Genomic DNA, 15,769 nt, shown 5'->3' on the forward strand with positions numbered 1-15,769 from the left:
CCTGCTCTTTCTTGTTCTGTGGATTTGTTTGTTTTGTGTAGTTCTATAGAACATAAAGTTTGAAAACATTTAATGTGGGTCAGTATGATAATTGTTTATTTAAAACAAAATCTACATTACTTACAGAGATAAGAATGTAGATAATGTAAAATTATAGACCAGAGTTCTTAACCTAGGATTTTAGAAAGTCCACGGACAGTTTTCATAGAGTGCATTTTGTTTGTAATGTAAATTCAAATTTCATGAGAGAAAAAGCATGTCTTTCATCAGATTCTCAGAAGTCCATATGACACCAGAAACTTAAAAAAAAAAAAAAATCACTGTTATAAATGGAGAGCCATGCTAAGGTAAAAAAGATTTTGATTTCCAGAACTTTTTAATACTTTAATATTTAAAAGAATTTTAAAATACTTAAACATACTCAAATTATTTCTATATTTTCATATCAATATAGTTTGTGTAATTAACTCTAGCTATTTTATTTATTTTTTAATCTCTTTTTATTGAAGTATAGTTAATTTACAATGTTGTGTTAGTAGTGATTCATTTATACATAGGTAGCTATTTAACATTTAAGAAGTTTTGTAGGACATCCCTGGTGGCACAGTGGTTAAGAATCCGCCTGCCAATGCAGGGGACATGGGTCCGAGCCCTGGTCCAGGAAGATCCCACATGCTGCGGAGCAACTAAGCACATGACGCCACAACTACTGAGCCTGCTCTCTAGAGCCCACGAGCCACAACTACCGAAGCCTGTGCTCCTAGAGCCCATGCTCTGCAACAAGAAAAGCCATCGCAATGAGAAGCCCGTGCACCACAACGAAGAGTAGCCCCCATTCTCTGCAACTAGAGAAAGCCCACGCACAGCAGCAAAGACCCAATGCAGCCAAAATAAATAAATTAATTAATTAATTAATAAAAAAAAAGTTTTGTCATGACAGAAAAGCAAAAATAAATTTTTGTAGGAAATTTCTGTAGAGAGAAAATTTGTACTCATCAAAGAGAATTCAGACGGCACTTTTGGTTTATATAAGGTATATTCAGAAAATAAGTAAAGTCTTTTAATTCAGAGGCAAATTAAATAGAAACACTATTTAATTTTGTTTTTTAAATATTAATCTTTTTCAGAATTGTCAATTTATTAATGAAGCATGGTAAGTTGGCATATAAAAATCTTTACTCTTCCTCCATTTTGAAAATAAAATATATGGGCTAGATTAATAAGGGTATGAAATGGTTTGCAAAACAGTTCAATTTTAGGTCTTGGAGGCATGCTTTTGAAATTAAGAGCATTTCATTTTTAAATAATGATTCAGATTCTGTTTGATTAAAGATATTTCCCTGATCCCTTTTTCCAAGTCAGTCTCCTGCTATATAACTCCTTGCTAAAAATTTATAAAATGTTGAATACTGTACTATAGAATGAGGTTGCTCTCTAAATACTATGTTACAGAGCAATGGATCTCAGCCAGGGTTGATGTTGTTCCCCAGGGTATATTTGGCTATGTCACAACTTTTTTTGTTTGTCACAACTGTGGGAGTGCTACTGGCATCTAGTGGGTAGAGACCAGGGATGCCGTTTAGCACCCTGCAATGCACAGGGCAACCCCTCTGCAACAGAGTCTTCGTCAATCTAAAATGTCAATAGTGCTGTGGTTGAGAAACCCTCCTTTATATCAGGAAAATTAAGTTCTACTGGTAATTTCCTAACTCCAGAGTTCTGCAATTGTTCTAACAGGCTTGTGTTGAACAAGACAAGCTGGGTCAAGCATTTGAAGATGCTTTTGAAGTACTGAGGCAACATTCAACTGGTGATCTTCAGTACTCCACAGGTAAAGATGTCAGTCCCCTTCTGCTGGTAGTTTGTATTTGTTTATCCCACACTGCTAAATTGTCCCTCTCTGTGCTTTCCTCTCCCCTTTTGTAGCCCCAAGTTTGGTTTTGTTTTGTTTAAATTTATTTATTTTATTTATTTATATTTTTGGCTGCCTTGGGTCTTTGTTGCTGCGCATGGGCTTTCTCTAATTGCGTCGAGCAGGGGCTACTCTTGGTTGTGGTGCACAGGCTTCTCATTGCGGTAGCTTCTCTTCTTGTGGAGCACGGGCTCTAGGCACGCGGGCTTCAGAAGTTGCGGCACACAGGCTCATTAGTTGTGGCTCACGGGCTCTAGAGCACAGGCTCAGTAATTGTGGCACACAGGCTTAGTTGCTCTGCGGCATGTGGGATCTTCCCAGACCAGGGCTCGAACCCGTTGGCAGGCAGACTCTTTTTTTGTTTGTTTGTTTGTTTGCGGTACGCGGGCCTCTCACCGCTGTGGCCTCTCCCATCGCGGAGCACAGGCTCCGGACGCCCAGGCTCAGTGACCATGGCTCACAGGCCCAGCCGCTCTGCGGCATGTGGGATCTTCCCGGACTGGGGCACGAACACGTGTCCCCGGCATCGGCAGGCGGACTCTCAACCACTGCACCACCAGGGAAGCGCCCCCAAGTTTGTTATCTATATCTGAGAGTCTGTTTCTGTTCGTATTATTTTTTAGATTCCACATATAAGTGATATCATACAGCACTTGTCTTTGTCTGACTTATTTTGCTAAGCATAACATTCTCTCAGTACATCCATGTTGCCACAAATTGCAGAATTTCTTTTTTTTTTATATAGCTGAGTAATATTCCATTGTGTATATATACACCACATCCTCTTTATCCATTTGTCTGTTGATTGGGCACTCGGGTTGCTTCCATGTCTTGGCTACTGTAAATAGTGCTACTATGAACATTGGGATGCATGTATCTTTTTGAATTCGTTTTCATTTTCTTCAGGTATATTGAATATATCCAGGAGTGGAATTGCTGAATCATATGGTAGTTGTGTTTTTGAGGACCCTTCATACTGTTTTCCATAGTGGCTGCACCGATTTACATTCCCACTAATAGCATACAAGGGTTCCCTTTCTCCACATCCAGGCCATTTTGACCTGTGTGAGGATATTTCTCATTGTTGTTTTGATTTGCATTTCTCTAATAATTAGTAATGTTGAGAATCTTTTCATGTGCTTATTAGCCATCTGTATGTCTTCTTTGGAGAAATGTCTATTCAGGTCTTCTGCCCATTTTTTGATTGGGTTGTTTATTTTTTTTTGATATTGAGTTGTATGAGCTCTTTATATATTTTGGATATTAACCCCTTGTGAGTCACATCATTTACAAATATTTTCTCCCATTGTGTAGGTTGTCTTTGTTTTGTCAATGGTTTCCTTTGCTGTGCAAAAGCTTTTAAGTTTAATTAGGTCCCATTTGTTTATTTTTGCTTTTATTTCTTTTGCATTAGGAGACAGATCTGCCTATGTTCTTTATCCTAAATAAATTTAACATCTCAATATAAAAATGCCAAGAGCAATCACATATATAAGCATATAAACATGTATAAGCATCACACACACACACACACAAATATAAACTTTGACTTTGTCAGTTTCTTTCTCTGTTTTTAAATAGATTACAGAAATTACCTGGCTTTCATCAACCACTGTTCTCATGTCAGAGGAAATTCCAACAGCTATGGTGTGCTGCCCACAGAGGAACCGGTCTACAATTGGAGAACAGTAATAGTGAGTACTTTTACCAGGGGACCAGCATCCCTCAGTAACAGGCAAATTTCCTATTTGTCCCAGCCTTCCCCTTGGTGAATTTGACGGTCAGTGTGGGGTACCATCAATGCTGTCAAGAAGGAAACTGCGCTTTATCATTGTTCTTCATCTGACTTCAGATGGGTTTCAATGATTTCTATAGAGGAGGTATTTTAGGGTTCTCACATCAACACTTCTCCTCAGTCCATCCGAAAAGCTGCAGGAAAGTTACGGATCTCCTAAAACGTTCCCTCCACTGGCTTTACCCACAATCTTGTATTAACCTGCTCTATTTCCCCTCCCAAGCTCAGAGCTAGCTATGTGTATTGGACCAATTCATTTCTATTTTAGTAGCCTTCTGCAAACGGGAGTGTCCCCACCATCTACCTCTCCTTCCATGTGTTCTTTTACATTGTTTACTTTCTTTCTTTCTTCTTCTTCTTATTTTTATTTATCTATTTATTTATTTTGGCCATGTTGCGGCATGTGGGATCTTAGTTCCCTGACCAGGGATGGAACCCATGCCCCCTGCAGTGGACGCACCGAGTTCTAACCACTTGACTGCCAGGGAATTACCTGCATTGTTTCCTTGATGTGTCCCTTTTATCAAGCAGTCTTAATGTGGTAGAGTATAAATATTAAAAAAGGTTTTTTTTCAGTTATTACCTTCAACCATAGTATGTCAAATGTCCTTTTTCTGTCCCTGTAAATTATACTGTTCGGGCGTCTCCAACAAGACATTTCTTTAAAAAGGGAGTTTTGGTTTTGCTTTAACCTCTCTCACCTCCCCTTAGGGTTGCCAGGTAAAATATAGGATGCCTAATATTTTTATTTGCTAGATCTGGCTACCCTATTTCCACTTCAGCTTCCATCCCCAGCATACACTGCACAGCCTCTTGTGGTGGGGACTCCTTACCTGCTGGGCAGCCCTCCTGTATAGGGAGGGCTCAAGTCCACCCCCTTCCACCACCATGTCTAGTTAACCCATGGAGGCCCACATTTCCTTGCCATATGTAATGGTAGGAACTCAGCCTGCTTCTTCCTGCCTCTCTTACCTCTGTCCTCCCTCAGCTGCCATCTTTCTCCTCTTATCTTCTCTTGCCAGATGGGCATCCAGTTCAGGAATGGAAGCCCCTCTTCCCTTTTTGCTGGCACCTCAGTTTCTACCAATGATTCTTTTGGATCTTTCTTGCTGGGCATTTTTAGGGGAAAAGAGGGAAGCAACCCACTCTCCTTTCTCATAAGGAGGGGAAGATACAGAACTCACAAAGCCTCAGATTACCCTCTGTCCCTTGGCCCTCTCCATATATGTGTTTGATGCTAGCTCTGCCCTGGGAGACAGCAGTTGAAGGTAGTGATTTCCAGAATTCGAGAGATGCTGAACACTCTTTTTGCCCTCAGCTTTTGACTTTGGCCACCAATCAAAAGTGGGGCCACACGGGAAGTCCCACTTAACATCCTGATACATTATTTATATAGAACAGTGCTGCGGACCTCTATTTTGAAGGAAATGTTCATCAGTCTCTGCAGAACATCCCTGAAAACCAGCTGGTGCAACCTACTCTTCTCCAGCAAAAGGGAGGAAAAGGTATGTGGATCCATTACTCCTTGCATAGGTAAAAGAGTCAAATCTTCATCAAAGCAGCTTTAAGGGAATTTCATATCTGAGTTTGGAATTGATTTGCAAAATATTCTCTTCTCACAGTTGAGAGTAATTTAACTCTGACAGACAAACTACTCCAAGCTGTTTATCTTGGGTGAGCTTTCCTATAGCTTCATAGAGATGTTGTAAAGGTGCAAAGTGTCACTTCAGTCAAATAAATCTGTATTCAAGAATAAGGTGTAAGATATGGAGAACAAACTAGTGATTACCATTGCGGGGAGGGGCAGTATAGGAGTAGGGGATTAAGAGGTATTCTGTATAAAATAAGCTACAAGGCTATATTCTACAACACAGAGAATATAGCCATTATTTTAGAATAGCTTTAAATGGCATATAACCTTTAAAAATTGTGAATCATTATATTGTAAACCTGTAACTTATATAATATTGTACCTCAACTATACTTCAATAAAAAAGGAATAAGGTATATAAATTTTAGGTATAGAAGGGGGAACTTTTCCGTAAATTATTTTAGCAATCTTATTTCAACTGTGAAGCCCTCAGGATAGAAATCATCTCTATTAAGTTCTCCACAAACTTAATCATCTCTATTAAGTTTTCCAAGTTCCATAACAACTTAATTTCATAAATTTGAAATCCTGATTTCATAAATGAAGATGATCTCATCTAACAGGTAGGCAAAAGTGTTAAAGTAGGATAATAGCCTCTGTTGGCTAAGATGTGGGCCACACACATTCACGTGCATTATTAAAGAGAGTATAAATTTTTACCAAGGCAATTTAGCAATACCTACCAAAATTTTAAATGTTCATATCTTTTGACTCTTAGTGACTATATAACTCACTCACTGGGTTGATTATGTGAGCCTGGCCAGATCACTTACTTAACCTTCTGTACCACAGTCTCCTTATTCAAAAACAACCAAACAAATAATAATAATTGTACAGACATTGTAAGATTGCTATAAAAATTAAGTGAGGACATCCACGTAAAGCATTAGGCTCATAGTCTGGCACTATGGATATTTCCCAAAATACCTTAGATGCATGTGTGTGCATATATATGTATTAGGATGTTCCTTGCAATGTTGTTTGTGATAGTAAATTACCTCCGATATACAAAGACATATAAGATGCATCCCAATTTTATAGTGTAATTTTAAAAATGATACCTTATCATAGCTACTTAAAATTATTATTTTTTTAAATTTTTATTTTATTTTTTAATTGAGGTATAGTTGATTTATATTATTAGTTCCAGGTTTATAACATAGTGATTCAAAATTTTTATAGCTTGTACTGCATTTTTGTTATAAAATATTGGCTATATTTCCTGTGCTGCATAGTATATCCTTGTAACTTATTTCTTTTATACATAGTAGTTTGTACCCCAATCTTGCTCCTCCCTCCTTCCCTCTCCCCACTGGTAACGTCTAGTTTGTTCTCTATATGTGTGAGTCTGTTTCTATTCTGTTACATTCACTTGTTAATTTTTAAATTTTTTTTGTTTATTTTTTAGATTCCACATATAAGAGATAACATACAGTATTTGTCTTTCTCTGTCTGACTTATTTCACTTAGCATAATACCTTCTAGGCCCATCCACTTTGTTGTAAGTGGCAAGATTTTATTCTTTTTTTAATGGATAATATTCCATTGTATGTATATATACATCTTCTTTATCCATTCATCTGTTTATGGACACTTAGGTTGCATCCATATCTTGGCTCTTATAAATAATGCTGCTATGAACATTGGAAAGCATGTAACTTTTCAAATTAGTGTTTTCATTTTCTTTGGATATATACCCAAGAGTGCAATTGCTGGGTCATAGGGTAGTTCTTTTTTGGTTTTTTTGGCCGTGCCATGCGGCACGTGGGATCTTAGCTCCCCAACAAGGGATTGAACCCGAGCCCCCTGCCTTGGAAACGCGGAGTCTTAACCAGTGGACCGCCAGGGAGATCCCTGGTAGCTCTATTTTTAGTTTTTTGAGGAATCTCCCCACTGTTTTCCACAGTGGCTCTATCAATTTATATTCCTATCAACAGTGTACAAGGGCTCCTTTTTCTCCACATCCTTGCCAACATTTGTTATTTGTGATTTTTTTTTAAATTATAGCCATTCCGACAGGTGTGAGGTGATATCTCATTGTGGTTTTGATTTCCATTTCTGAATCTTCAGCGATGTTGAGCATAAACATCGCACAGATTTGCATGTGCCTGTTGGTCATCTGTACGTCTTTGGGAAAATGTCTATTCAGGTCTTCTGACAATTTTTTAATTGGGTTGTTTGTTTTTTGATATTGAGTTGCACGAGCTATTTACATATTTTTGATTTTAACCATTTATTGGTTATATCATTTGCAAATATTTTCTCCCATTCAGTAGGTTGCCCTCTTGTCTTGTTGATGGTTTCCTTTGCTGTGCAAAAGCTTTTAAGTTTAATTAGGTCCCATCTGTTTATTTTTGCTCTTGTTTCCTTTGCCTTAGGAGACAGATCAAAAAAAATATTGCTACAATTTTTGTCAAAGAGGTTCTGCCTAGTGCTTTGTTTCCTTCTAGGAGTTTTATGGTTTCTGGTCTTACATTTAGGTCTTTAGTCCATTTTGAGTTTATTTTTGTAAATGTGTGGGAAAATCTTCTAATTTCATTCTTTTACATGTAGCTGTCCATACTTAAAATTATTTTAAATGAATATTTTTTGAGATAACTAGTTTTGTTCTTATAAAACAGTATACTGTATCCTAGAATTGTAAAAGTCTAACTATGCAGTAATATTCTAATCCAGCAAGGAATAATGTATAAAATCACATAAGTAAATCTACTGAATATTACTATTGAATATTAAATAATGGTAGTAATTCAATATGAGGCCAATAACACTTCTACCTCTGTCACCTATTTTTTCTTTAAACAAACAAACCAACTAGTTACTAAGTCCAGGGTGTGGCGCCTGTATCTTTTCACTGATGTTTTCGGCTGTGGATCTTTGCCATTAGGGAATGTATCATTTACCATTTTCTGTTTATAGAGCTTAGTCTTCCACCTGAAATAGTGATACATTTAAAACAATGAAATTTCAAAATAATTCGGGAATTCATTATTGAGAGAAAAATAGTACATGCATAAAAATAGAACATATATAGTTATTAAAGAGAAAAAGGAATACTTTAAGTATTGAAACAGAAAGAGCTCTAAATACATTTTGGTTTTTGTTTTAATCCTTTTTAATCCCATAATTCAAAAGTAATAATGCTTATTATTAAGAATTCAACTGATTCAGAAGTATGTAAAGAATAAGTGAAAAAATGTTCTTCCTTCCCATGCTATGCCCCACAAGTAACCTTTGTCAACAGTTTAGTATTTCCTCTATCTATAGCTAATCTCTATATTGTTCTATGATTTTATTTAAGATATATTATACACTGGAAAAAGTACAAAATACTGTGATACCATTTTTAATTTTTAAAGGATATGCATATGTTTATATAGGCAAAACAAATTATTTTCTAGAAATATGTAGGATAGATTGGAGTTTTTACTTTCCGTTTGTGCTTCTGTTTGAATTTTTTATCATATAAATACCTTTAGTTTCAAAAAGTAAAAATTTAAACATTTCTTTCAAAATTGAAAAACAAACTTTTAAAGATGAGAATCCATTATAATTGATTTGACCACTGGGTGAGAGCCAGAGAACTTCTTTAAGGCTGTGACTTTAATTCATGATGTATTTTTTGGTAAGTCCCTTTCATTTCTCAATTCATAAACTCAAGATAATATAATGCAAAAGATAATCTTTGTAAAAGCCTTTGAGGTTTTTGGATGAATGATGACAGATGCATGAGTATTACACCCCAGAGACTGTTTAAAGCAGTTTGAGAATCCACTATTCTACTTTCTCAAGGGGAAAATGGAATTTGGCTGTGGAGCTTTTAGCTACTGACAGATCTGGTGGGACATGGTATTTACAGGCCAATTCAGAAGTCACAAAACCGGTTGTCACCTTTGTTCTCCAATCCACCAAACAAGCAAAAACCATAGCAACAAATCTTCCCAAAGTTTCCTTTTTAGTTATTCTGAAATATAAAGGGCTATGCTCCTAAAAGAGATTAAAAACTCTGGCAGTACCATTTTATTTCACTGCAATGAAAAAATACCACAATGCCCACTGTCATTGCTCACTAATAATGTCAAAATGTCATGAAGGTATTTTGGCATTTCGGCTCTTGTTTTTTTCTCTTCTTTATTTTTTCAAGTAGTTATGCAGAACCGGAGTTAGCATTTTTACATGTCTGTTACTGATTTCATTTGTATTTGCACACTGTTTTACATTTTGCAAAATACATTCACCTTCCTTACCTCATTTGACTTAACTTATTTGAATAAAGCCCCTTCAAATGAGTTGTCTTTTGGAAATGGCTTTTGAGACTTCTCTTTAAAACCACTAAACTTTGCAGTCCATTTTGCTCAGTCTTGTTGTTCTGTAGACAGTTTAACATACAACATAAAATTAGAAGTCAAGATTTAACTGTGACAAAAGACCACATGACAAAAGGGAGACTCAAGTAGAGAGGTGCCATGCTTCCCTTCTCCAGTGAAGGATGGTACAAAATTTTGGACAACTTCCCTAACAAAGAAAGGTTCAGTTGAAACTGCAGTAGGCCAAATAGACCCTTGATTTTCAAGTCCCATAAAATGATACCATAAATGCATTCTAAGGGGTGAGTAGGAAGAAAACCAGTCCCAATGCAACTTTGAATTCTGTAGTCACTCAACAAACACTTCCCGAGGATGTTCCTTGTGTAGAGCCATGGTGAAGTATGACATTGTTTTCCTATATTTTAGGCAGGAAGAAGCTCCGACTGTTTGAATACCTTCATGAATCCCTGTGTAATCCCGAGATGGCATCTTGTATTCAATGGATAGATCAAACCAAAGGCATCTTTCAGTTTGTATCAAAAAACAAAGAAAAACTTGCCCAACTTTGGGGGAAAAGAAAAGGCAATCGGAAGACCATGACTTACCAGAAAATGGCCAGAGCACTGAGGAATTATGGAAGGACTGGGGAAGTCATCAAAATCCGGAGAAAGTTAACTTACCAATTCAGTGAGGCCATTCTCCAAAGACTGTCTCCATCTTATTTCTTGGAAGAAGAGATCTTCTACTCACAGTGTGTTCAACCTGATCAAGGATATCTCAGTTTAAATAACTGGAATGCAAATTATAATTATACATATGCCACTTACCATGATCTAAGTCACCCTGATTGCTAAATATACTCTTATATATCAAAATTTTCTGGCATCAGAAATCCCTACAAGTTTTAGGATTTTTCTCTGAAGACAGATACTGAAAAACAAAACAAAAAACCCAAACTTCGTTATTGCTATCTTTTATGAAGTAGCATATAATCTATACTAACTTGGTGAAAAATTTTGCCAGTGAACAACTTTAAATGATCAAGTCCCATTTGAAAATATAGACTAAATGTCCTTCCTTTTACTATTGTCTATGTAATACTTCCTTCTAGATTAATAATGCTAGTGGAGATGCTTTGATTTACATATTGATTTAAACATTATTTTCCTGTCATACACTCAGACAAAAAAAAATCATTCTAACATGTATCCAACAGCTTTAGCAACAAAACAAAAAATGATTGCCTGTGATAGTGTTCCTGCTAAATTACATTCATGGCTTTAAAAATTTCAGTGACTAAAACTAGAACTACCATATGATCCAGCAATTCCACTCCTGGGTATACATCCAAAGAAAATGAAAACACTAATTTGAAAAGATACATGCACCCCAGTGTTCACAGCTGCATTTTTTTTGGCCACACCGCACAGCTTGTGGGATCTCAGTTCCCCGACCAGGGATTGAACCCAGGCCTCTGCAGTGAAAGTACAGAACCCTAACCACTAGACTACCAGGGAACTCCCATAGCGGCATTTTTTATAATAGCCAAGATATGGAAGGCAACCTAAGTGTCCACCAACAGATGAATGGATAAAGAAGACGTGGTATATATACACAATTGAGTACTACACAGCCATAAAAAAAGAGTGAAATTTTGTCATTTGCAACAACATGGATGGACCTGGAGGGTATTATGCTTAGTGAAATAAGTCAGGGAGAGAAAGACAAATACTGTATGTTATCATTTATATGTGGAATCTAGAAATTGAAACGAATATAACAAAATAGAAACAGACTTAAAGATATAGAGAACAAATTAGTTATCAGTGGCGGGAAGGAAGGAGGGAGGGGGCAAGATAGGGGTGGAGTTTTAAAAGGTACAGACTACTGTATAAAATAAATAAGATAACAAGGATGTAATGTACAGCACAGGGAATATAGCCAATATTTTATAATAGCTTTGAATAGAGCATAATCTAGAAAAATATTGAATCACTATGTAGTACACCTAAAACTAATATAATATTGTACGTCTGAAACTGATATTGTAAATCAACTGTATTTCTATAAAATAAATACATAAAAATTAAAAAGTAAATACTTTAGTGGCTATTCTGAACCTATCTTTTTTCTGCACTTCAGACCTCATGGTCTGTAACCCTGCGGTGCTAAAGACACGATGGTCTAGGGAAAATGCCACTTATAAACTCCAAAGTTACACTTCCCACAAATCATTTGCTTGCATTTCTCTCTTGCTTTGGGTAGATCCAGGAGCTAAAGTTTCTTGCTCTCCTGCCACTCAGCCACAGGGAGGTGCTCTTGCACTGTTACTTCTCTGGCCCAAACTTGGGCCATGATCTCTTCCTTCCTTGAACTAGCCCAGCTAAACCAGATTGGAACAGTTGGAGGCAAAAAAAAAAAGAAAAGAAAGACTTTGATAAAAGATGGAGGGTAGCAAATAATAAACCCTAGAGAGGAGCCAGGATTTAGGCAGTCTTTCTTGGAAGCTATGGTTTATCCTCAACATTCCATAAGAAACCCTGGGAAGAAACCCTTTGTCTCTTACTTGCTGCTTGGCAGGTTTATGCATATGCCATCTGTATTACCATGAAACAAGAGAGCTTCATGGACTATATGGGTCATCTTCAGTCCAGACCAAGAGGGCCTGGCCAGCAGGTCAAGAGCTCCTTGGAGCTTGCCCTATTAGATTTTCAGCACTGGGACTTTGCTGAGTGGTGTAGTGGTTAAGAATCCACCTGCCAATGCAGGGGACACAGGTTCAAGACCTGGTCCAGGAAGATCCCACATGCCGCGGAGCAACTAAGCCCCTGTGCTGCAACTACTGAGCTTGCGAGCCAAAACTACTGAAGCCTGTGCACCTAGAGCCCATGCTCCGCAACCACAGAAGCCACCGCAAGGAGGAGCCCATGCACCTCAACGAAGTATAGCCCCTGTTCGCCACAACTAGGGAAAGCCCGAGCGCAACAACGAAGACCCAACACAGCCAAAAATAAAATTAATTAATTAATTAATTAAAAAAAGATTTGCAGCACTGCCATGGTCGTATAGCGGTTAGTACTCTGCATTGTGTCCAGCATTCCCAGTCTCCCCTTTTCTTTTGTCCACTCCTGGTGCCCTTCCTTCCCCAGGGACTCTTAAGAAAGAGCATGGTAGACCCAGAGTGACTAAATGGAGGCTAACTCAATATTGGCCATATCCACATGTAGTCTGAGTTTGTTATAGACAATCTTCGTGTCCTCCCAAAATTCATGTTGAAACCTAGTCCCCAGTGTGATGTTATTTGGTGGTGGGGTTTTGGAGAGGTGATTAGGTCATGAAGGTAGATCCCTAATGAATGGGTTTAGTGTCCTCATATAAGAGATCACAGAGAGCTCCCTTTCCCCTTCCACCATGTAAGGGTACGAGAAGACGGTTGTTTGAACCAGGAAGTGGGCCCTCAGCAGACACTGAATCTGCCAGCACCTTGATCTTGGACTTCCCAGCTTCCGGAACCGTGAGAAATACATTTCTGTTGTTTATAAGCCACTTGGTCCATGGTATTCTGTTAGACCAGCCCGGACAGACAAAGAAAGTTTCAATTAGTGCTAAAATCAAAGTAAGACTCAGCTTTTATACTCATTCTCCCACAAAGAAAATAGGCTTGATAAAATATTAATCAAGCACATAAATTTTACCAAAGATTTGAAAGAGGAAATGGTGAAGAGGGTTTACAACAGAAATCATTCAGCCAACAAATTAATAAAATTCTATCAACATTTTTCCTCATGCCATAGTCCCTCCTATACCCAATGCAAGCCTGAGGGGTTCATCTTGACAATTTTCCCCAAAGCCCCCAGTCAGCATCAACTCTCTTTTCTACAGAGTTGCTTCCTCTTGGGCAAAAATCTGGGCTCTGCCTTTTACCTAAAATACATTGATCAAAGCCCATTTTCACAAACAAGTTCTTATAAAGATGCTCATACTAGCTGCTCAAAGACTAACCCTCTCCATATATTATGGGAAATGTTACTTCCTGCCACCACCCAAGGACAAGGAAGAGAGACTTCTTAGCCTTTATTCATGGCCCCTCATTTTCTGGTATATGAAGTCCCATCCTCCGTCTTGTCACTTTCATCCGGTTGAACAGATCAGTTAAACTCTTCTCTAGAGAGCAGGAGTTCCAAGAAGCAAACTCTATCCAGTTACAGGGCATCCCATGGGCAGCTTCCCATTATTTGGTCTTTTGGCCCAGGTATTAAGCATGAAATCTTTCCTTCCTTTAAATCACAGGATCCTCCTCTGGGCTCTGGTCCTGGAGCTTATGGTTCTGGTTAGTTTATCCTCTTTTCTCTCTTCAGTTATTCCTATTCATAAGGCATAAGGAAGGGCTGAGAATATTTTCTTTTTCCTCATCCCAGCCATTCTGTGGACACATTCTATGGGGCAGCCTTGCTCAAAGCCATCTCCTTTACTAAATTAAGGAAAAAACCAAATACACAAAGTGGATGGCAGCATTAATTACAATACATAAACTGAAAAATAGCTAAAATAAAGTCCTTTCTTTCTTTCTCTCTCTGTTCCTTCCTTTCCGTCACCCTGTGCCTGGTAGAATATGTTGTGCTCTGGGTATCCAGTGCTAAGTGAAATAGATATTGTTCCTCTGTTATGAAGTTTCAGTTCTATCAATATTGAATCAAAGATTTATAAATTCTATTATTATATAACCAACATGTACTTAATGGCTGACTGATGAGCAATTTCTTGATTAATTGGGTACACATATGTAGTAAAGTATGTAAAGTGTATTAATATGACAGCATTAATTATATCTAAACTTAACTGTACAGATTAATGCATATACCCATATCACCATCATCCAGATTAAGGTACAGAAACATTTCTAGCACCGCATAAGTTTCTCTCACTTCTCTTCCCAATCTATGCTTACCTTCTGAACATCATATAAATAGAATTATACAACATATACTCTTTTGCATCTGGTTTTATTTTCCTCAATATAATATTTACAGAGTTTATCAATGTTGCTGGGTATATCAGAAGTTTATTCTTTTTCATTGCTTTTCAACTGCTGACTTTTAAAGGACAGTACCAATTTTTTTTTTACAGCCCTGAAACTTCTTTTAATTTCCAGACTTTATAAATATAAAATAGACCCTGATCATTCCCACACTCACATGGATAGTGTCGCTTTACTATCAAACATCATCCATACCTGTCCTTCAAAGATCTGGAATGACTTTTATACATTCATATAGCCACCACTTTAGTTTATATTTAGATATTTTGGTTCATATATTTTTTCCAACTCATATAATCTAGGTGGAATTTGATTTTGTATTTTGATGGTGTGGATTCTGATAGCAAAGATTTTAATGTAAAATAGGCTTTAAAAATTCACTCCTTTTTCATACGTTGATGAGTGTTAATGAAAACATTTTTTTTTTTTTTTTTTTTTTTTGCGGTACGCGGGCCGCTCACTGTTGTGGTCTCTCCCATTGCGGAGCACAGGCTCCGGACTCACAGGCTTAGCGGCCATGGCTCACGGGCCCAGCCGCATGTGGGATCTTCCCGGACCGGGGCATGAACCAGTGTCCCCTGCATTGGCAGGCGGATTCTCAACAACTGCACCACCAGGGAAGCCCTGAAGATTCTCTTTGATAAGCAAACCCATCCAGGATTTGTAGTGGTGGATTAACCAACAAAAGGCCAGTGAGTTCATAAACAGCTTAAGTTAACAAACTGAATAAACATTTTTATGATCTGTGTGAACAAATAAAATTTTACCTAACAAGTATGTTTTACATAAACAATTAAATTATAACAAGTTCATGTGATGAAATATCGCATTTACAAAGTTTAGTCAGACTGATATCTTTTGGAACACTTTGTTTCTTCTCATTAACTCTTAGTAAAATCAGGGAGATCAGTTGGGATGCTCTGGGTTTCAAATAACAAAAAACCCTGACTCAAACTGGTTTAAACATTTGCTACTGACAACACCCTACTTCCTGGTACTGAATTTTGAAGCAGTAAACGTTCTTGGTTGTAGCTAACTGAAATCAGCTTTGACTCACTGAAGTATT

General features: G+C 37.5%; 1 protein-coding gene across 1 annotated transcript; it reads left to right on the plus strand.

The window, feature by feature from the left end:
• Window positions 1-1,085: 1,085 nt before the first annotated feature.
• On the plus strand, window positions 1,086-12,404 carry SPIC (Spi-C transcription factor). Its single transcript, XM_022599976.2, has 5 exons — window positions 1,086-1,153; window positions 1,738-1,831; window positions 3,494-3,606; window positions 5,104-5,212; window positions 10,092-12,404. Exons 1-5 carry the CDS (start codon window positions 1,151-1,153, stop codon window positions 10,517-10,519), a joined length of 747 nt encoding a protein of 248 aa, XP_022455684.1. The 5' UTR covers window positions 1,086-1,150; the 3' UTR covers window positions 10,520-12,404.
• Window positions 12,405-15,769: the final 3,365 nt, after the last annotated feature.

Source organism: Delphinapterus leucas, chromosome 11 (genome assembly GCF_059928025.1).
Source record: "Delphinapterus leucas isolate spDelLeu-1000000601 "Yukka" chromosome 11, BTC_Dleu_Yukka2, whole genome shotgun sequence".
NCBI lineage: Eukaryota > Metazoa > Chordata > Mammalia > Artiodactyla > Monodontidae > Delphinapterus > Delphinapterus leucas.

Bases quoted from the DNA above. Each gene is read 5' to 3' on its own strand.
- SPIC (XM_022599976.2), top strand. The intron at 1,832-3,493 runs GTAAAGATGTCA...GTTTTTAAATAG, and splicing joins TGATCTTCAGTACTCCACAG to ATTACAGAAATTACCTGGCT. The intron at 3,607-5,103 runs GTGAGTACTTTT...TTATTTATATAG, and splicing joins ACAATTGGAGAACAGTAATA to AACAGTGCTGCGGACCTCTA.